This window comes from Mastomys coucha, chromosome X (assembly GCF_008632895.1).
Source record: "Mastomys coucha isolate ucsf_1 chromosome X, UCSF_Mcou_1, whole genome shotgun sequence".
Lineage (NCBI taxonomy): Eukaryota > Metazoa > Chordata > Mammalia > Rodentia > Muridae > Mastomys > Mastomys coucha.
In genome coordinates, this window is record NC_045030.1 from 71,892,896 (window position 1) to 71,914,216 (window position 21,321).

At 39.4% G+C, this 21,321-nt stretch overlaps 1 protein-coding gene across 1 annotated transcript in view; it reads left to right on the plus strand.

The window, feature by feature from the left end:
* Positions 1-21,321, plus strand: part of Aff2 (AF4/FMR2 family member 2) — a 328,595-nt gene that overhangs the window by 285,241 nt on the left and 22,033 nt on the right. Inside the window, exons 9-14 of the mRNA XM_031388369.1 lie at positions 1,269-1,428; positions 3,485-4,489; positions 9,394-9,515; positions 13,621-13,840; positions 19,000-19,301; positions 19,925-19,988. Coding sequence (XP_031244229.1) covers positions 1,269-1,428; positions 3,485-4,489; positions 9,394-9,515; positions 13,621-13,840; positions 19,000-19,301; positions 19,925-19,988 — 1,873 coding nt within the window. The remainder of the gene's footprint in view (positions 1-1,268; positions 1,429-3,484; positions 4,490-9,393; positions 9,516-13,620; positions 13,841-18,999; positions 19,302-19,924; positions 19,989-21,321) is intronic.

A 21,321-nucleotide genomic window follows, 5' to 3' on the forward strand; every position in this document is an offset into this window, starting at 1 on the left:
AAGATATCAAAATGAATTTACATATGAATGAATATTAGGAACCAGCCTTTTACTAGAAAAATAATAATGGCCCGCAATGTCAGAGTTAGGTGAGAAAGCCAAGAAAAGTGCTGTAGTGTTTGAGAAGCATAAGGTGGAGATGGAGCAAACAGAATGAATCAGGGTCAGGTGCAAAGGAAAAATGCACTATTCCCAAACCTACTTTGAGTTCAACTGATCTTCAAAAGAGGACGAATTTAAAGAGATTTACTGAGATTAGAATCCTCCTTGAAGGTTTGTTTGTCTGTCTGTCTGCCTGTCTGTTTGTTTGATTTTTTTTTTTGCACAGTTCCCAAGACAAAGTAAAAAAGAACTCAATCCAAAGAAACAGTGATTAAAAGGACAGAAAAAACAATGCTATGCCCCAGAATGCTATGAGACAGCTGAAGTTGATTTGGTGCAGTGCACAGAAAGTAAAGGATTGGTAAAGAAGTGTTGATTCCCAATAAAGGCAGAGTAGCAAATGGTCTAGCTTTGCAAATACTTTGCTGGATCAGCTTTCCACATTTAAAAATCAAGCATTGGAAGTAGATGTTTCCTACTTAATAAGTATTTCAAAGTATTACAAAATACTTCGATAGTGAGGACTGCCAAGAAGTACATGTTCTCATTTCCTTATTCTTGGATCCAACACACAGAAATGGAGGACCACACCTTGGACCCTTGGAACAACATGTAATAAGTACAGCTGTTATCATTTGAAGGGGCCAGGGTACCATGATACCAGGTCTGAAGTCAAGTCCTTTGTAGACCCTAGGCCTCAGTTTCCTCCAATAAAATGAAAATTGAAGTTACCAGTTTTTAGAAATATGACTATTGAGCTATATTCCAAGAAGTTGGGGTGGAAATCTACAAAATAGCAACAGAAAATGAGAAATTAACTGAAATAAATAACTGAAATAATAAAACCTCTGAGTCTCAGCTTTTAGTCTATGTTTGTAAGGTATGAAATCTCTGTTGAAAGTTTTCATATGGAATATGAAGGAGGGAAGGGCTTCCCAGAAGAAAAAGAACTTTGCTGGGCCCAGGTGGCTTGCTTCAACTCAAACTTTTGACATTGGCCTTCACACTGGGTTCTTGAAGTCTTCTATTTTGTTTCTGTCAGGTGAGGATCCTGTAATCTATTCTTCTTGCAGCTCATATCATAAGTCTTTATATTGAACCATGCTGTTTCTTTCTTTCAAGTCTGAGACTCGATGAGGTAATAAATGATGTCATTTTTCTTTCAGCTCACTCTTGGCCACACCACAGCCTACACCTGCAGCACAGGCTAATGTGGGGTCTGGCAGCTCCAGTGAGTCAGAGAGTAGCTCAGAATCAGACTCAGACACTGAAAGTAGCACCACTGACAGCGAATCCAATGAGGCTCCTAGAGTGGCTACTCCAGAGGTGAGTTGTCAAGGCCTTGGATCCATCTATATGCTGGTGCATAAGGTGCATGCCAGATGCATCACCAGTTGAAGTACTTTCATATAATAACTACTTCAGGAAAGTAGCTAAAGACTCGGTAAGATTGTTTCTTTCAAATGTATATTTGTGTATGCCCAAACATATACAGATCCCTTTTGTGTAGCTCTAAGTTGTACAGGTTGCTTGCTGTATTTTCTATGGGAGTCACTAAGCTACTCTGAGCCTCAAGCCTCATTCCACATACAACTAGTACAGTAATGATGAAACTTGCAATTTAGTGTTTAAGTGAACCAACAAAACCAGTCAAGACCCACTTGTAGGTCTAAAGATGACAACCCCACTTTACTTTAAAGTTACTAAGGTGGCAAATGGATACTAAGCAAAGAAGACTTGAGAAATATGCCTTTATTTAAAGGTAAAGGGCACTCAAGAAGTCACATGTTCTTTATTTCAATTTATATCATGTGCCAGATAATAATGGTATAAAATGTTTAGCCCAGCACTCCAAACACCAGAACAATAACTCTGAAATGCAAGAGTTCGTTTTTCCCTTCCCATCCTCTGTCTAAGTGCTCTGGTTCCTGGAGCCTGCATATGGTACAACAAGGAAACTCATCTCATGGCTCTTGGTACATTTCTTTCTCAATAACCAGTAAGGAGTAATAGAGGCAGTAGTCATTTTATTGCTGTTAAAAATAGCAAATGCTGTGCTGGACACTTGACTTACATTTTCTCATTCACTCTTACTAACAACCCAACACTATACTCTCTCACACTATAGGACATTTTATAGGTGGCAATGTATGTTTATGAGAATTTAAGCTAAAACTACCCCCAAGATCTCCCAGATATACAGTAATAAAGCAAAGACTTAAACCTAGGTCAGTATACTGCCAGAGCTAGCTTTTAACCCTGGAACTACACTGCTAAGCCGGTGAGAGAGTTTCCTTAATAGTTACCTGCTATTGTTTTCTATAAGCAGGGATCATAGCTACTTAATGAATCTTTAGTTCTGCCATCCTCTATTTACTGTTGCCACATACTTGTTGGCTTTCAAAAAAAGAGCCCTTCTAATTAAAATGATGGCTTTTTTTAAACTGGTAGAAATCAGAGTTAAATATCAAACATGTGAATTAGATATATCATTTCTATTACTTCATAGTGAATGTCAAAGTCTACATCCACATCCCCATAAATTGACTATTGCCCCTATATTTAGGAAAGCATGGTGGTCTAGGGGAATCAATTTATTTCACCCTCCAGTACAAACACAAAGGTAGTAGTGTTTTTAAAGAATCACAGCATCATGTAGTAAACCCTAGTATTTCTGAAAATGGAAATAATTTCCTTCTGAAAACACTTGAGATACACTTAGTTTTCTTTTTAGGAGTAGATACCATAACCTCTGGCTCCTGGTGGATCAATGATTCTTAGCAAAAGCTTTTGGGAACAGAGTTCACTCTCAGGAGCCCCTGGTTACTGTCTGAAGCATCTCCTTGTGAAGAACCTTTACTTACGAGCTAGAGGAGAGAATTTTTCAAAGGAACATTAGAAACTAGTGTTTAAAAAAAAACAAACTTTGGTTGATTTGTAGTTATATGCTTTTTATCTAGTCCGATACAGGGGAAAACAAATCACTCTCTTAATCTTTACTGAAAGTATATTTCTCAATGGATGTGTATATGTTTGTGTATGTGGACTGTCACTTAAAGTCCAAAATAGTCTGGTTTTCTTGTTGTTTGGTTGTTTGGTTACAAGGTCTCATGTAGCCCAAAATAGCTTCAAGCTCAAACTTGCTATGTAATTAAAAATGTCCTTGAACATTTGATCATCCTCTACAACCATACCTGGTTTATGTGGTTCTGAGAATGGAAGCCAGGGCTCCATGCATAGTGGGCAAGGACTCAACTATATCTATCTCCAGCCCACATCATCTAAGAATTTCTTAGCACCATATAATCACTATACAAAAAGTCCCTATAAAGTCTCTCTACATGTGTAAAATGCATCCTTGTTGTTGTTTCTCAATTTACAGCCTGAGCCACCCTCAACCAACAAATGGCAGCTAGACAAATGGCTGAACAAAGTCACATCCCAGAACAAGTCATTTATTTGTGGCCAAAATGAGACGCCCGCAGAGACCATTTCTCTGCCTCCTCCAATAATACAACCAGTGGAGGTCCAGGTCAAAGTGAAACCAAACCCTACCCAGGCTGTGGCTGTACCCAAAGAAAGGCCTCTCCTTACTCTTATTAGGGAGAAAGCTCGACCAAGGCCCACGCAGAAAACCCCAGAAACAAAGGCCTTGAAGCATAAGTTGTCAACATCAGTTGACACAGTTTCTCAAAGAACAATTGGAAAGAAACAGCCCAAAAAAGTTGAGAAAAACACCAGCTTTGAGGAGTTTACCTGGCCCAAACCAAATATTACCAGCAGCACTCCCAAAGAGAAAGAAAGTGTGGAGCTTCCTGACCCACCACGAAGCCGCAACAAAGCTACTGCCCACAAACCAGTGCCTAGGAAAGAGCCAAGGCCTCATGTTCCTCTGACCACTGAGAAGAAGAAGTATAGAGGGCCTGGAAAAATTGTCCCCAAGTCCCGGGAATTTATTGAAACAGATTCATCTACATCTGACTCCAATACAGACCAGGAAGAGACCCTGCAGATCAAAGTACTGCCACCTTGCATTGCTCCTGGAGGTAATACTTCTAAATCCAAGGAGACTTCTAATGCCAGCCTGACACTTAGCACCTTGGCCAATAGCAACAGCAACAACTTATCCACCAGGAGTGAGGAGACAGCTGTTTCACCACCTCCTGCCATGCAAACTGAGATTTTGTCCCCTCTACGGGATCATGAAAACCCAAAAAACCTCTGGGTGAAGATTGACCTTGACTTACTTTCTAGAGTACCTGGCCAACATTCAGTCCCAGCAGCACCTGCAAAGACAGACCACAAGGAGACTGCCTCTAAACCCAAGCGTCAAACTGCTGCCGCAGCTGTGGAAAAACCAGCCCCTAAGGGCAAGCGCAAGCACAAGGTAGGTTGTCCAATGGAGTCTGTCCTGTGCTTGTGAGCAGACGGCACTTCAGTTTTCTGTAGTCTTTTTTTAAGAAGAGCAATGACAGAGGAGTTCTAGCTTTGGTAAAGGAAATGACATTTTCTAAAAGGAATGAAATGTTTGGCATACGACCATGGTGTTAGGAATTATAGGGTGTATGGTAGACATTGGTAAGGGTATCTGATATGGAATAAGAAAAATTATGATATATATGAAAAAAGAATACGAACAAGCCTCTTTGCTATGATATACAGTCCCTGGAGTAAGTGCCTTAGATTGCTCCTACTGTCAATGGCTCCTATATTATTGCTTACAGTTTACCACTTCAGCATTAACAGGTTACCTCTCTTCCCATAATGGTCAAAGGTTCTGCATTTGCTCATTTCTCTGGACAAATATTAATGCATTCATAAATCAGTTATCTACAACACTAAAGTTTTATATACCTTCTAGGATTAGTGGCCCTACTTAAAAGGATTACTCTGTGAAAATCTCATCTGAAGATTCCTTGGTATCAATTCTAAGCTCACATAGGGTCACCAGAAGAGGAAATCTAGAATTACCTTTACCAATTAAAATATGTAGAAAGTTTATAGCTAATAAACTTTTTCTGATTTATCTCCTTATCTTGGCCTAGCTTTTTCAGAATCAAGTTCTCTGTGGTGCTATTTTGCTAATAGTATTCCTCACAGCACCATAGCAGCCCAAGGATGCAACTCCTAATCCGTTCTTCATCCCCAAACCCCATTTCTCTCTAGTAGGGGTTGTCTTGAATGTGACTTTTGCTACTGTTGCTTAGCAAAAGACAGATTACCTACAGACAATAGTGACTTATTGAATGAGGTGCTCTAAGTGACTTCATTCTCCTGTAATTAGGGGGTTTAAAAGTAGAGGAGACTGAAGGTACCTAAAAAAAAAAACAGTGAAATATCAGGAGACAGGTGTAATATGAGAAAGAAAGGCATGAAGACACAGGGAAAAGCCCGATAAAAGGCATCTGTGGAATTATGGATAGCCTGAAAAGTGCTGAAGAAAGGAGAGTGATGGATGAATAGGAAATTGTAGGAGACTGAGTGTGACCATATAGAGGAATGCTATTAAATAATTATATTTCTTGCATATAGTGAATGCAAGAGAAGAAGGAGTAGCTGGGAACTGAAGAAGCCTTGGGACATTGGGAAGCAATAAGACACAGTCAAGCCCTAGGAGGCCAGGGAGTAGTAGGAGACTGTAGAGCCCTAGAAAGCAAATGAGCATTATGAGACTGGAGCTTGAGAATACTAGAGTATGGAACACTAGGACATAGGGAATAGTAGAAAGCAGGAACACTGACATAAGGAAGCTCTTGTACATTGGCTAGTGCTTTAAGACTGAGGGGTACCAGGAAATACCACCAAAATATGGGATTCTGTGGAACACTGACAAGTTCTGAAACACCAAGAAATTTTACACTAGTATTGTAGAATGCCAGGAATGCCAGGCCAACTAGAACACCACCTAAAAGGTGAATGCAAGGAGAGAGAAACAGACAGACAGAGACAGAGACAGAGACAGAGACAGAGAAAAAGAAGGGTACAAGAGAAACAGGAGCTGTAGAACAATATGGAATATTAGGAGATGGTGTATTATTGAGACAAGGAGGTGCTAAAAAACAGGAGAGCACTTAGAGATGGAGGAGTGCTAGGAGATATGAGAGCACACGGAGAGAAACGAGTGCTAGATAACAGGACACACTCAGAGACAGAGGAGTGCTAGGAGACAGGGAGCACTCAGAGACAGAGGAACACTAGGAGACAGGGGAGCACTCAGAGACAGAGGGAGTGCTAGGAGACAGCTGAACACATTCAGAGAGGCAAGTGGTAGGTGACAGGGAACACTCTACAAAGGAGTACTAGGAGACAGGGGAGCACTCAGAGACAGAGGAACACTAGGAGACAGGGGAGCACTCAGAAACAGAGGAACGCTAGGAGAGAAGGGAACATTCAGAGAAAGAGTTGTGTTAGCATACATGAAGTGTTCAGAGACAGAGAAGTTCTGGGATACAGAATAGTAAGCAGAGTTGGAGAAGAGATGGAACATATAGGAGAACACAGAAAGAGGCTCATGCAAGATGTGAGAACACTCACAGAGGAGTTCTAAGAGACATAGGAGTACTCAGGGGCACAAGAGAGCTGGGATACAGGGTAATGTTCAGACACGGGAGTGCTAGGAGACAGAGGAGTATTCAGAGATAGGACAGAGCTAGACATTTGGTACACTCAAAGACAGGGGAATTTTAGGTGATGGTCGCATAACTGATGATTGCCTCATGCTAGGAGATTATGAGATACTAGGATGGTAAGGAGCCCTAGCAAATGGGATCACTAGATACAAGAAATACTAAAAGAGGAGAAATACCAGGATCCTGAGGAACCTTTGAAGAGAGGATACCACAGATTCCAGAGAATACAAGATGGTTAGGAACAACTTTGATTCTACAAGAGCTTTCAGCCAAACACACTGTAGACTCAAAAGCACTGTAGACTTGAGCTCATTAAAAGGCTAGAGTGATAGGAGAAAAGAAAATATTTGGAACTTTGGGACCGTGTGTAAGACAAAAAGTCTAGGAGTGTGGTGAACCCCCTGAGATTGCAGACTATTTGAGGAAAGGCAATACAAAATGTTGGCAGAACTGGGGAACAGGGGAATGTTACTAGACAGTAAAAAGTAACAACTAACTACATGCAGAACTCTGGGAGTTGGGAAAATAGTAGAACATGGGGAGTGCTAGTTTACTGGGGTGTTCTAGGAGACTGCGTATCCTGGGAAACTAGGAAATACTAGGGATCTAGGGATAGGTTGGAGCCAAGAACTTGGAGAGTGGAGTGTATAGAGACAGGAGGGAGCTAACAGTCTTTGCAATGCTTTCAGGTTAAGGAGGAGATAGTAAGAGATTCAAGTATTAGTGATTGGGGAACACTAGGAGAGTAAGGAGCAGTAGAAGACTGGTCCATGTTAGAACACGAACAGTGAAAGACAGGGGAGCTCTGGTATTCTGGGCAGCACTAGGACTGTGGGAAGCATCAGGATACAAACAAATCCTAGGAGACTATAAAATGAGTATTATGAGACAAGGCTGCACCAAGAGACTAGGGAGTGCTAGGATGGACACAATTTGTAGGAAACTGGGCAGTACTAGAAAAATGACCTGGGGATAACTAAGGACTAGGAGACTGGGGAAAGCTAGGGGACTAGAAAGCACAAAGGGATACAAGGAGACAGGAGAATATGAAGGTATCAGAAAGTGCTAGGGAAATGGAACAATCTGTGTGATTGGCAAACTGGAGGGGCTGCCTATCAAGGGATTGCTTGAAGGCAGATCAATTCTAGGAGGCAAGTGAGTCCTAAAGAGAATTCCCAGTATTCTCTAGTGAGTCCTGTACTAATCTATCCAATGAAAGGATTCCAGAACTGTTGAGTATGAAGTGTGTGACTCTTGACCTTCTTTAATTCTTTTTTTCTTATTGATGAGAACAATACAGAGTGAACATATGCCTCTGCAATGAATACATTTAAGAACTAAAGGCTTGACACATGCTCCTTTCACTTACATGTTGTTGATTACATAGACAGCCTTTATAAGCCACCCACAAGCCTCATGTTGTTTAAACAGGATTTATGTCATGTTGAGGTTACAGTGTTCATTTTTTATCACTTTGTAAAGGCAATGTTGATGAGGGAAGTGTATGGAAATCATAGATTCTCTTCACTTTTGTGATAAGGTTTCCGTACCACACAATCTTCAATAAGATTTACTTATTTATTTATTTTTACTTATTTGCTTTACATCCCACTCACTGATCCCCTCTCAGTCACCCCCTTCTATAATCCTTCCCCTATCCCCCTCCTTTCTCTTCTGAGCAGGTAGAGTCCTCCTTGGGTATCCCTACACCCTGGCATTTCAATCTCTAAGAGTCTAAGTGTTTCCTCTCCCACTGAGACCAGACAAGACAGCCCAGCTAGAAGAACATATCTCAGACAGGCAACAGATTTTCGGATACCCCCATTCTAGTTGTTCAGAAACCACATGTACATCTACTACATATGTGTGGTGAGGCTTAGGTCTAGCCCGTGTTTGTTCTTTGGTGTGGTTCAGACTCTGAGAGCTCCAGGAGTCCAGGTTAGTTGATTATGTTGGTCTTCCTATGGAGTTCCTATCCCCTTCAGAGCTGTCAATCCTTCCTCTTCTTCCATAAGGGTCCCAAAGTTCCACCTACTGTTTGGCTGTGGGCGTCTGCATCTGTCTAAGTTAGCTGCTGGGTGGAACCTCTCAAAGGACAACGTGCTTCTATCTGCAAGCATAACAGAGTATCATTAATATTCTCAGGGATTGGTATTTGCCCAAGTGATGGGTCTCAAGTTGGGCCACTTATTGGTTGGCCATTCCCTCAGTCTCTGCTCCATCCCCGATGCCTGCATTTCTCATAGACAGGATAAATTTGGGGTTGAAAGTTTTGTGGGTGAGTTAATGTTTCTATCTCTCCAAATGCTCTAAATGGGGTTTCTGTCTGGCTGCAAGAGATGGCCTCTTCAGATTAACCTCTTTTCTCATATACCAACTTCGTGGTAGGACTAGACTAGGAAAGGTTGATTGCTTTTCTGTCTGATCAAAGGTACACACTTATCTCTCCACCTAGAAGCAAACTGTCTTTTTCAATTTGTGTGTATGTGTGTGTGTGTGTGTGTGTGTGTGAGAGAGAGAGAGAGAGAGAGAGAGAGAGAGAGAGAGACAGAGACAGAGACAGAGACAGAGACAGAGAGACAGAGAGAGGGGGGAGAGAGATATGTTTATTTGGATGTATGTGGTATGTATTTGAAGCTCTGCATATTTTTCCCTGTAAAAGCCAGCAGAAGCTGCAGAGAAAATCCCTGAGAAGAAGCAACGCCTGGAGGACAACACTACTCTCTGCCTGCTTCCTCCTTGCATCTCACCAGCCCCGCCCCACAAGCCTCCCAGCACTAGAGAGTAAGTTTTCCCTATTTCAGTGTCCTGATCCTTGTGTGATTGTTTTAACATCATGTTTGAACATATTGAGGGCTTCCTGTCTCATTAGAATGTTAAGCTAGAATCGAGAGTGGCTTACTCCAAACTTGACAAGAATCTCTAACAAGTGGTCTAACATGAATTAAGAACAGAATATGGGCTATCATGTTTAGGGTGAACATGAGCTTTTAAGGACCATTTCTTTATTACAACTCAGAATAATCATCAAAATTAACCACAGGTAACATTCTTCACCAAGCAAAAAAATAAAACTGAATTAAAAAGAGGAAATATCATGCCAGGCGGTGGTGGTGCATGCCTTTAGTTCCAGCACTTGGGAGGCAGAGGCAGGTGGATTTCTGAGATTAAGGCCAGCCTGGTCTACAGAGTGAGTTCCAGGACAGCCAAGGCTACACAGAGAAACCCTGTCTCAAAAAACAAACAAACAAACAAACAAAAAACAAAACAACAACAAAAAACAACAACAAAAAAAAGAGGAAATATCAGAAAACATACATCCTCTTAATGAGATCAATCTGCTTTTGGCCAAGGTTCAATCCTGATGGTGACTAGACAATTTCCCATATCATGATAGGATGCTATTTTAAATGCCATTTCCTAGTGTTAATACAAAGCTAGAAGACTAGTCAGGTGAATGACATGTTTCGGAAATTGTGCTCTACCCCCATGAGGGCAGTTCTGTATTGAGCAAAGCCTGGTAGAGATAGATTTTGGTTCCAATAAACTGCCCCTTCTCTCCTTTCTCTATGGCAAGTTTCAAAAATTAAGCAGGAGGAATTTTAGTACTTTCCCCAGTCAAAAAACATCATCTTTCTCCAGGGATGTCTAACCGTCTGTTTCTGCAAGCATTATAACAGTCCTTTCTAGTGTATAAATATTACTTAACTAACAATCATGTCAACTACTTGAGACATTCTATCTCTGTAATTATTGCAATAAATTCATTCAACATTGGAGATTACTCCCATCAAAGCCCAGTTTTGGAGTCTCTCAGTAGCCCAAAGCAGAGAGGCAGTCTGGACAACTGCCACTAACAATTGATTTCCCAGATTCCTATTTAACATCAGTGATACAGCATCAATCTGCCACAGATCAGATGTTGGAAAGAAGTTATCAGCTTGAAGGTGTATGGCTTTTTGTTTTGAAATGAAAGGTAGAAATAGACTCCTTATTGCTAGACCTGGTCCACAAGTAACATTTGAATCCTAAGATGCCTGCCCCTCACTCTAAAAACCACTTACTATTTTGATATATGTATGTAGTCTCCCGTGCATTCTGTCTTTAAAATATCTATTAACATAGTTCTCAGAAAAAGGAACCCAGTAAAACAACTGGAATCCCCTTTGCTAAGCATAGACCAGGTACATGAGGAAGCATGGATCTTGGTGCTCAAACATAGTCATTCCTGGAGGAATGATAAAATGGCATAATGGTGATATGATCCCAGACTGGGCCCAGTTCATACCACCTACAGATAAAAGATAGAGTACAGGGTAGTGGATGCTTGCCACACTTTCAGTGCTTTACTAAGCAACCTTACCAGGGAATTGTTGCTCCATTTTGTGGAAGAGTCACTATCATGAGTAAAGTAACTCTCAATTGAGAAAATGGTATTTTTAGCGCACAGGCTTTCTATGCACTCTGTTCTTACAGTTAATGAGAAATTACAATTTCCGTGGGGAATTTATCATTCCGATATAGGGACTTTAACATGCTCTTGTGCTTGGGCTTGTCAACATCAAGTCCTTGGAACTGAAGAAAGATGAGGAAGATTGGTGCCTTAGAGTTCTTCTTTTTGGGAACCCTCTTGCAATCTTCATCTGTTCTCTTGTTCTTTAACCCTTTGCTCTAAATCCTTAAAAACTCCTAAAGGAAAATATTCTCCTTTCTAAATGAATATGCTAAACCTGATGAAGATGCTATATCTGATTGTGACAACTGGAGTTACCCCAACAAGCCAAAGGAAGCTTTTGTGAGTCCCTCACAACATTTAGAACTTGACCAAGCTGTAGCAATATTCTTCTGTTCTGCTCTTCTGTCCTTTATCCTGTATAAAGATGGACACAAATATGAAAAAAAATCTTGTGGTTGAAAACAATCACAGTGAGCTGCTTTCTTAGAAAAAAATTCCCTGGATGTCTTTTGTCAATGAAGTTATTAAACATCCGAAACCTTTGTCTTGCTACTGGATAGATAAAAAGGGACTAAGACACTGGTGCCTATTGCACAGAATGAAGTTTATCTCCATTTATCAGGTCAGGAGAAGATGGGAAAATTCTGACATCCAGTTTATGATCAAGTACCTCTCAAAACAGCTCTTCACCCTGCAGCCCCCACTACCTTCTTAGCCAGTTCAAGTCGGGGAGGTACTGGTTAGAATAATACAGGAAAAAAACAATTGTTTACTTGTGTGTGTATACATATCCTCAAAGGTCAGGTACTATTATAATTATTATACATTATGTATTCTATTGTTGGAGTAACTTCTTTATGGATAAGAATACTGATACATGGCTAAACAAGTTCCTAAGTGGTCAAGAGCACTTGTTGCTCTTGGAGAGGATCTGGGTTTGATTCCCAGCACCCACATGGTGACTCACAGCTTCCTGTAGTAGCTCTAGGTTCAGGGAATACAACACCCTCTTCTGGCCTCCTCAGGCGCCAGCAAACATATATGTACAGGAAAAACACTGATACACATAAAAGAAATCTAAAAAACAAAAAACAAAAAAAAACCAAAACACTGTTGGTCCATATGTTCACTATCATTTTATATGATATCACAACAATAGTAAAATGGCTAATGTTTCAAAGACATTTCAAAAATAATTGGAAAATGCTTTTATTAGTTTTAGTCACTGAAGATAATGGCAGAAATATTTTCAGTTTTTAAAAGGTTCACTAAATGGCAATAAATTAGAGCCACATGAATGAGCCAAAAGATGAGGAAGAAGGCATGTCTTACTATAATAAGCATATACGTATCTCACAGTAAAGGAGAACAAGGAGCTGGCACTGATTTCTCTTTCAGGAACTCAGACCACCTGAATGCTTGTTCATCCTTGATTTGTTGCTCTGAGACACAGCAAATCTATATATCTAGACACTGACTGAAATTGACCAAGAGGAAAATATAAATTCTTGTTGACTTAATTTGCTATTGAAAATTGCAGTCAATAATCATGAAAAGTAAATGGCTGCACAGTGCAATATTAGTTGTCCAAGAAAAGATTAAAATTCAAGTAATCTTCATTGATTAGCCCAAGACAGTAACTAAAATGAAAATCCATGACCCAATTACCATGTAAAGCAGTTAGCATAAGATTTTAGTTGTTTTGTTTTATTTGGAGTCTTAGTCTGTTTGATGGTGTCCATTTAATGGGCAGATAAATCACTTTAAAAGCATGGAGGTTCTTTTAGTACTGTATATGTCTCTTGTCAATATTACCAAAGAATATTTTAAGTGGTTTTTTTTGAAGTGTATTACATCAGCACTTCAATAACAATTTACAATGAGTGGATGTTTACATCTTGGCATTGGTATACAGCATTTTTAAAGCCAATTTATGTTTTACACTAGTCTTTATGGTGTAATTTATTTCTTAGTGTATAAGCATAAGATTTCTCTTAAATGTGGAATGTATTGTTTATTGTACCATTTATTGCTGGACTGCTTTGGTTAAGTGTTAGAAGAAAAGTATCATGAAAAATAAAGGAGTTGAAGTCTACATTGTAATTTTTATAAAACAGCTACTCGACAATAATCTTGATAAGTTTCAGATATCATACTGTAGCACTCTCATTAAGTATCTACACTGGCCATAAGATTCTTCTTCTCAGAAAAAATGAGTCTTGGAGATGTATGCATGTACATGTCTTCATATGTATGTAGCAAGATTCTTTCAAGTTCTTTCTATGTATCATTCTGTTTATATACATTACATTCAAACAGGTAATAAATCATTAAGTTATGCATCACTTTAGCTGAAGAGACCATAGTAGTGATGAAAATTGCAAATGAAACCAGATGAGATTTTATGGAACCCTATACTTTTTGTTTCCCCAGAAATTCATCCAGGAGAGCAAACAGGAAAAAAGAAGAAAAGCTGTTCCCTCCTGCACTTTCCCCACTGGCCGAGGACCCTCCACGTCGTAGAAATGTCAGTGGCAATAATGGGCTCTTCGGTCAGGACAAAAACATTTCCATGGCTGGACAAATCACCTCTACCAAACCTAAAAGAAGTGAAGGCAAATTCTGTGCTACTTTCAAAGGGATAGCCATAAATGTAAGTATCTCAGAAGAAATACTATGTCAAGGAAAAATAAGTTAATACAGCTCAACTAGTGTGACTTTTCCAAGGGAATGTTACAAGGAGGGAATAGGCACAGAAGATCCAAGCACGTCTCTTATAGAAATACTAAAACTCTCCATCATTCCAAAGCCCCTGGGTGTCCTTTGGTTTGATCTGCTCTTGAGGATGGAAAGGGCACTGTCATAACACTGAACACAGAAACTGCTATGTGGTAGGCACTGATCTTCTAAAGCAGTGGTTCTCATCTTTCCTAAAGCTGCAACCCTTTAATGCAGTTCCGCACATTGTGCTAACCCCTAACCATAAAATTATTTTAGTCACTACTTCATAACTATAACTTTTCTCCTGTTTTGTGTTGTAATGTAAATATCTGATATGCAGATGGTCTTAGGTGATCTCTGTGAAAGAGGTAATGACCTACAGGCTGACAACCACTGTTCTAGTGAATGAAAGAAATAGGTGAAATCAAGGTTGCCCAACGTCACTAAACAGGAATAGGAATCCTAAGTTGATGCTTTCCACTAATCAGATTTGCAATGTGAATTGTTGGAAAAATAGCATTGACTTTTTATGGTGGGTCTCTTTCTAAAAGGCACAATAATGTCTCTAAGCTAAACAACTCTACAGTCCTTTGAGTATTCTGCACTATAGCTCAATTAGCATATATTATGGAATGATATAATTTCAATATCCATAAACAATGTCAGTTCCCTTTTCAAGTATAAGAATATGAGCTATTGAAATGATGAGTAACAACCTCACTAAAGATCATTAATAACCAATATATAACCAACCTTGAATATGCAAATAAACATAAGCATACATAATACATACCTTGATAAAAGCAAATATAAATGATATGTCACTCGCATATACTCATTCTTCTGATATATAAGCCTCCATTACCTAAAATTTCTACGATGGCTGGGGTGACATGTTTATGTGTGATACAGTTAGTATCATAATCTATTATACTCTCCTCTACTGCAAAATCTTGGAAGGCATGGACATATCAGGGAAATTATATTTGTGTATTGCCTAGCATATTGTTATAAACAATTAGGTATTATAAAAAATGATGCTTTGTATTGTGTTACATATAAGCAAATGTTTTAAATTTTATTATGGCAAAGATAACACTTCAAGAAACTGTAGCCAGATACATAAGAAATAAAAAAAATTACTAGGAGAATGTTATAAATATTAGTATATTTTGTCCTGGAAATGTATCCTTCACGTTGTATAACTCTTACCTGAGTTTTTTTTTTTACTTTGAAATGTAAATTGAATTTATTTTTAACTAATACAGAAAAGCAAAACAGTACATGATTATGAGCTATTATGTGATCATTGGGTGCTAATACATAATGCATTCAGCGTATATTAATTTAAACATAGTGCTTCAAATGTCCATCATTTCCAAAGGTAATTATTTTAGTGTCACACGCCTTTAATCCCAGCACTTGGGAGGCAGAGGCAGGTGAATTTCTGAGTTTGAGGTGAGCCTGGTCTACAGAGTGAGTTCCAGGACAACCAGGGCTACACAGTGAAACCCTGTCTCAAAAACCAAAAATAAATAAATAAATAAATAAATAAATAAATAAAGGTTTTTATGTGGAATTTCTTTTTTTTTTTCATTTATTTTTTATTAGATATTTTCTTTATTTACATTTCAAATGATATCCCCTTTCCCAGTTTCCCCTCCAAAAAAAAAAAAAAAAAAAAAAAAAAAACCTGTTTCCTCCTCCCTCCCCCTGCTCACCAACCCACCCTCTCCTGTTTACTGGCCCTGGCATTCCCCTACACTGGGGCATGGAACCTTCACAGGACCAAGGGCCTCTCCTCCCATTGATGACCAATTAGGCCATCCTCTGCTACATATGCACCTGGGGCTACTCAGAGCTCCCAGGGACTAAACCACCAACCAAAGCATACACATGATGGAATTTCTATATAAACAAATGCCATGCTTTGGTGGTGTCTACCTTGTTTTCTCCAGGTGCCCCTCTTCTCGATACCCTACCTTAATACTCTTCTCAGTCACTAGTAGTCACTCTTTTATTTCATACCACTTTTTAAGTAGTTTCTACATATGAGCGAGACTATGGGGATGTTCTCTTTTTGTATGTGTTAATTACTTATTTGATTTATTTACATCCTAAATGCTGCCCTTCTTTTTCTCTCCCCCTCCCTTCTTAACACATCTTAACTTGGAATCTATTCACTCAAATGGATATGCCTTAGTGAAAAGCTGTATAGCATTATTTACTCTTCTTTGCAGAATCAGATATATCTAATATCAAAAGAAACATTTCTTTAAAAGAATGACTAGCTATCCAGGAAAAACAATCAATTTCTCATGGTTCAAAATTTCTTTTTTAATTAATTATTTTATTTATTTTATTAATCCAAATGTTTCATCCTCCTGATCTCCCTTCACAGAATCCTTCCTGCTTCCCCTTCCCCTTCACCTCTGAGAGGATGTCCACCCTGAGTATCCCCCCTCCCTGGGGCTTTAAGTCTCTACAGGATTAGGCACATCCTCTCCCACTAAGGCCAGACAAGGCAGTCCTCTGCTACACATGTGTCTAGCACCTCGGACCAGCCCATGTATGCTTTTTTGTTGCTCTCTTGGAGCTCCCAGGGGTTCAGGTTACTTGCCCCTGTTGGTCTTCCTATGGGTTTGCCAACCCCTTCAGTTCCTTCAATCCCTCTTCTAACTCTTCCATAGGGTCCCTGACCTCAGTACAATGGTTGGCTGTAAGTATCTATATCTGTCTCAGTCAGCTGCTGGTAGAGCCTCTCAGAGGACAGCCATGCTAGGCTTCTGTCTGCAAGCTCAACATGGCATGAGTAATAGTGTCAGGGTTTGGTGCCTGTACATGGGATGGATTCCAAGTTGGACCAGTCACTGGATGGTGGGCCATTCCTTCAGTCTCTGCTCCATTTTTGTCCCTGCATTTCCTTTAGACAGGAACAATTCTGGGTTGGTGTCCCCCATCCCTCCACTGGGGGTCCTGTCTGACTACTGGAGGTGGTCTCTTCAGGTCCCATATCTCCACAGTTGGTCATTTCTGTTAAGGTCACTCACATTGATCCCTGGGAGTATCTTCTATGCCAGGTCTCCTGGAATTCTTAGAGATTCCCCTATAACCACACCCATTCCAGCTGCATATTTCCATTCATGATCTTGTTCCCTAGCCCTCTCTCCTGTCCCCCAATACCTGATCCTGCCCCCTTTTTCCATTCCCCTCCCCACTTCTACCCAGGACCCTCCCTCCCTCTGCCTCCCATGATTAAAATGAATTAACTTGTAAGCATACTTCATGTTCATATACTTTTCAAGATTATGACTGTGTCTAATATTTGCATTAGACATTTCTGTACTGTTATCAATGCCATATGTGTGGTATATGTTGTGCTTCAAGGTTCACATATCTTGCTCATAGAAACAACTGACACTGTTCTAAGCTAGCCTTACTGGTTGATCTGGGTCAATCTGACTCTAACAGTGTAGATATGGAACTGGTACAAAAGTCTTTCTCAGATGTACATCTATGATCTTTAAAATATTTTTCTGTTTACAGCATAAGAATTTATAGACATATATCATTTTGTACATTCATCTCAATATGGCCTAGGTAGTAAAAATTATCTGGTAGCCATGAATGTCAAGGATCAAGTGGAAAAGTCCAAGTTTTCATGGATTTAAGGAATACCATACTTAGCTTTTATCTTTAAACTGAAATCTTTAACTAAGGCAAGCAAACATTCCTATGTGTCTGGACACACTCAGCAAATTCTAAGAGCACTGACTGAAGGGGCAGGGTCATAAACCAGAAATAGCTTCTAATCTGAGGTGAGAAATGAGACTTACTTGTGTTCAAAGGAGAACATAAGATGGCTGGAGAGTGATATGTTACAAGGAAGAGAGACAGGCCCATAAAAGGTACAAGAGACATGAAAGTGCATCTGGATACAGGCACAAGGCAACTTGGCTAGTGGAGAAGGCATTTGTTCCTACCATGGCTGCTGCAATATCCTTAACCTGGAGACAACTACAAGAATGGCAAACTCAATTGCAAGTTCTGATGCAATGAAAGGAAACACCATCTTTTCATTTAATAAAAAGAATTGTTCTTCCTATTAATTGTCTAAGAGAAATTTGGGCGATCTTAGTGTTCAGAAGTGGTCATTGCAGATTCAGAGTTTCAAAGATTAAAGTTGATGTTTCTATTTTGGAATCATTGTTCATTGCTAAATCTCCATCAACATATGCAAGTTTGACAAAATGGATCAAGAAAGAAGTTAACTAAGGGGCAAACCTTGAGGCACAGCAATCTTAGGGAGATACCACCTAATAAGGGTATAATGCGTAAGTGGTACCATGGAAAGTATTATTAGAGATATAAAAGTCAGGATTGACCATAGTTGCCAGATGGAGAAAAGCAGTCTGTCACATGAACATGCACTAGTCTTGTGACATTGTGTGAATATATAGTTAAAATTCTTAACACATACTTTCTTCTGGATTCCATCCTTTTCTACATCAATGCCAGTTCAAAGCAAAACTCTCACAAGTGTCTTATTCATTTGGTATGTGACCTGTGAAAATGAGGTTTTACTCTCTGAAAACAAAATATCATTCCATTCACTTTTGACAGCAGCCAAGTGCCTCCTAAGGAAGAAAGCCTATGTCATCCTCCTGTTGGCCAAGACACTGACTATTGAAGAACAGTGCCAAATCTTCTGATACTCCCCCTCCTCCATTCACTTCTCTCTCTTTCTCCATCTTCTTCCTTCTCTCCCTGTTTACTATTCCTTCTCCTCCCCTTTCATATTCTCTTCTAGATTTAAACCCTTGCTGTGACAGTCTATGATCATGGACTAGATAATCACAAAACCCGGCTACCTTACTGTTTAGTGTCACCAGAAAACAAAAGTTGATGATCCACAAAATGTATAAAATATACTTGTATCACCTACATATACATCTCCAATCTGTGTGTGTTGTTTCTTTTTTATTTTTTTAATGCTGTGTTTCCTACTGTGCTTGACATTCAAAGCATTTGTGAAGAGATAGTTTTAAAAAGCCAGACCTAATGGAAGCTATTTGTCTTCCTTTTTTCTAGGAGGGAGATGCTCCCAAAAAGGCTGCCTCTGCCACCATTACTGTCGCCAATATGGCTATTGCCACTGCTACTGCCACTGCCACTGCTCCTGCCATTGTCACTGCCACTGTCACAGCTACTGCCACCACCACTGCTACAGCTACCACCACAACCACCACCACTACTATTTCTAGCATCACCCCTACAATCACTTCTGGCCTTATGGATAGCAGTCACCTGGAGATGGCATCCTGGGCAGCCCTGCCCCTCCTGTCCAGCAGTAGCACCAATGTCCGGAGACCCAAACTCACATTTGATGACTCGTATGTTGTCCCCAGATTATTGCAGACCCATTTGGGGAGTTGTGATTGGGGATGAGGGTAGGATGGATTTTCTAGAGTGATGTATGTGTCATGCAATATAAGACAATCACATCATGCCCTATAATGTTAAAGGAAAACCCATTCGACACACAGACATCCACCAACAGTAATAAATGTCTTTAGCCCACTTTAACCCTGAATTTTTTTAACTGTTTCCTAAGGCAGATTCTCTCCTCTGGGCTATTTTTATTCATTCCCATTCATTACTTCAGTTATATAGAATGATATATAGCTGCGTTTTATATAATATGTTTGGGCAATTGTAACAACTGGGGTTGGAGGATATAAGTTTCTGTCCTAATACGCTATCCTGTACTTCAAATTCCAGTTATAGTGTCATTTCAACATTGTATATTACTGATACATTGAATGTATATGTATGTGTACATACACATACATATATATTGCTATATATAATACATTATAATATATGGGACATATTAATTGGCCTTTTTAAAGGCACTATGTAGAAATAAATGAATAGTCAAAAATATTTGTACTGTTCAGTTTCTAAATGAAAAGATGAACTGCTGGTTAGTAAAAGAGCTTATTTTGTTCTTTAGTGTTCACAATGCTGATTTTTACATGCAAGAGGCTAAGAAGCTGAAACACAAAGCTGATGCACTGGTGAGTTCCTTCTTCTCATTGTCTCACTGTCTAAAGTATGCTTTTTGAAACAAAAACAAGGAACATATTTCACAAATAGGGCAAAAAAAAAAAAAAAAAAAAAGAAGAGGTATCACTACCCAGAGCTTTTTAAAGCATTGCTGCTCTTACATAGAGACATGAGAGCTTAGGAATTCTGTAGTATCATGACTCCCAAAGGTCTTGGTTCTCATGTTATTATGTGTTTGCCACCTTTTTCCTCCTAAGCCAAATTCAGAAGCTTACTTACATATACCTTTGGCATAGTCTTTTATATAAATTGAAATAACTTTTCAAAATGCTCTGGAATGTGATGGGAGCTTCTTTTGGGTCTCATAACGTAAATCTGGGGTGCGAAGGTGGAAAGTATTGAGTGACAATGAATGGGTCTCAAATTTTGATTTAGGAAAACCTGAGTCTCCCTAGAAAGTTCTGATTCTTGTTGCTTTTGGCTACATGCTCCAAGAGCAGGGCTAATAACCAGGCTTTCCTATACTGATCATATAGGAAGACAAAGTGAAAAGATGAACTGCTGGTTTGGATGAACTGCTGGTTTGTAAAAGAGCTTATTTTGTTCTTTATCAAAACTTGATATCTTGATAATTCCCATCTATCTCTAAGGATCTTATTTGCCGTAAACCAGTGATGAGCTGATTATGCTGAATTTTTTATCCTAATTGATCCTCCTAACCATATGTTTCTCAGGCTATATCCAAAACCAATGAACTAAGAAATTAAAGGACTGAGATCTAGCCATAATAACTAAAGATCCCCAACTGACTTCCAAATGCAACCATTTGAGGACCACAGTCCTAGAGATAGTCTTAGAGTTAGGCTCCTCATCAGTTTCTATATCTCAGAACAGTTGGAATTATCAGTTCAGTGTCATTACAAGGAGTAAATATATCATCCTCAAGCTGTGTATTATGTCCTTTCAGCCTTTAGCTGCATTTGTCACTTAAAAAAATACTGTGATGGAGCATCCTATCAGACTCTGCACTGTAGCTAGTGTATGCCCAGTATACACTCCTTCTGCCCATTGCATCTGTGTTGTTATTTCTCTCTGCTGTTCAAGTTATCTACCTATTTTCTGAAGTGAACCTTTATGTGCTATGAATTTTCCCCTGTAAACAATTTTCCCACACCACGGCAGACAAAATTAACAAGGTAAGCTAAAGGATGCTTCTGAAGGCACCCAGGTTTTTCCTATGATCACTGGATTATGGCCAGCCATTTAAAAGCTACTAGGTTGTGAGCCTCTACATCTGTGTCAGTCAGATACTGTCAGAGCCTCTCAGGAGATAGCTATATTTAG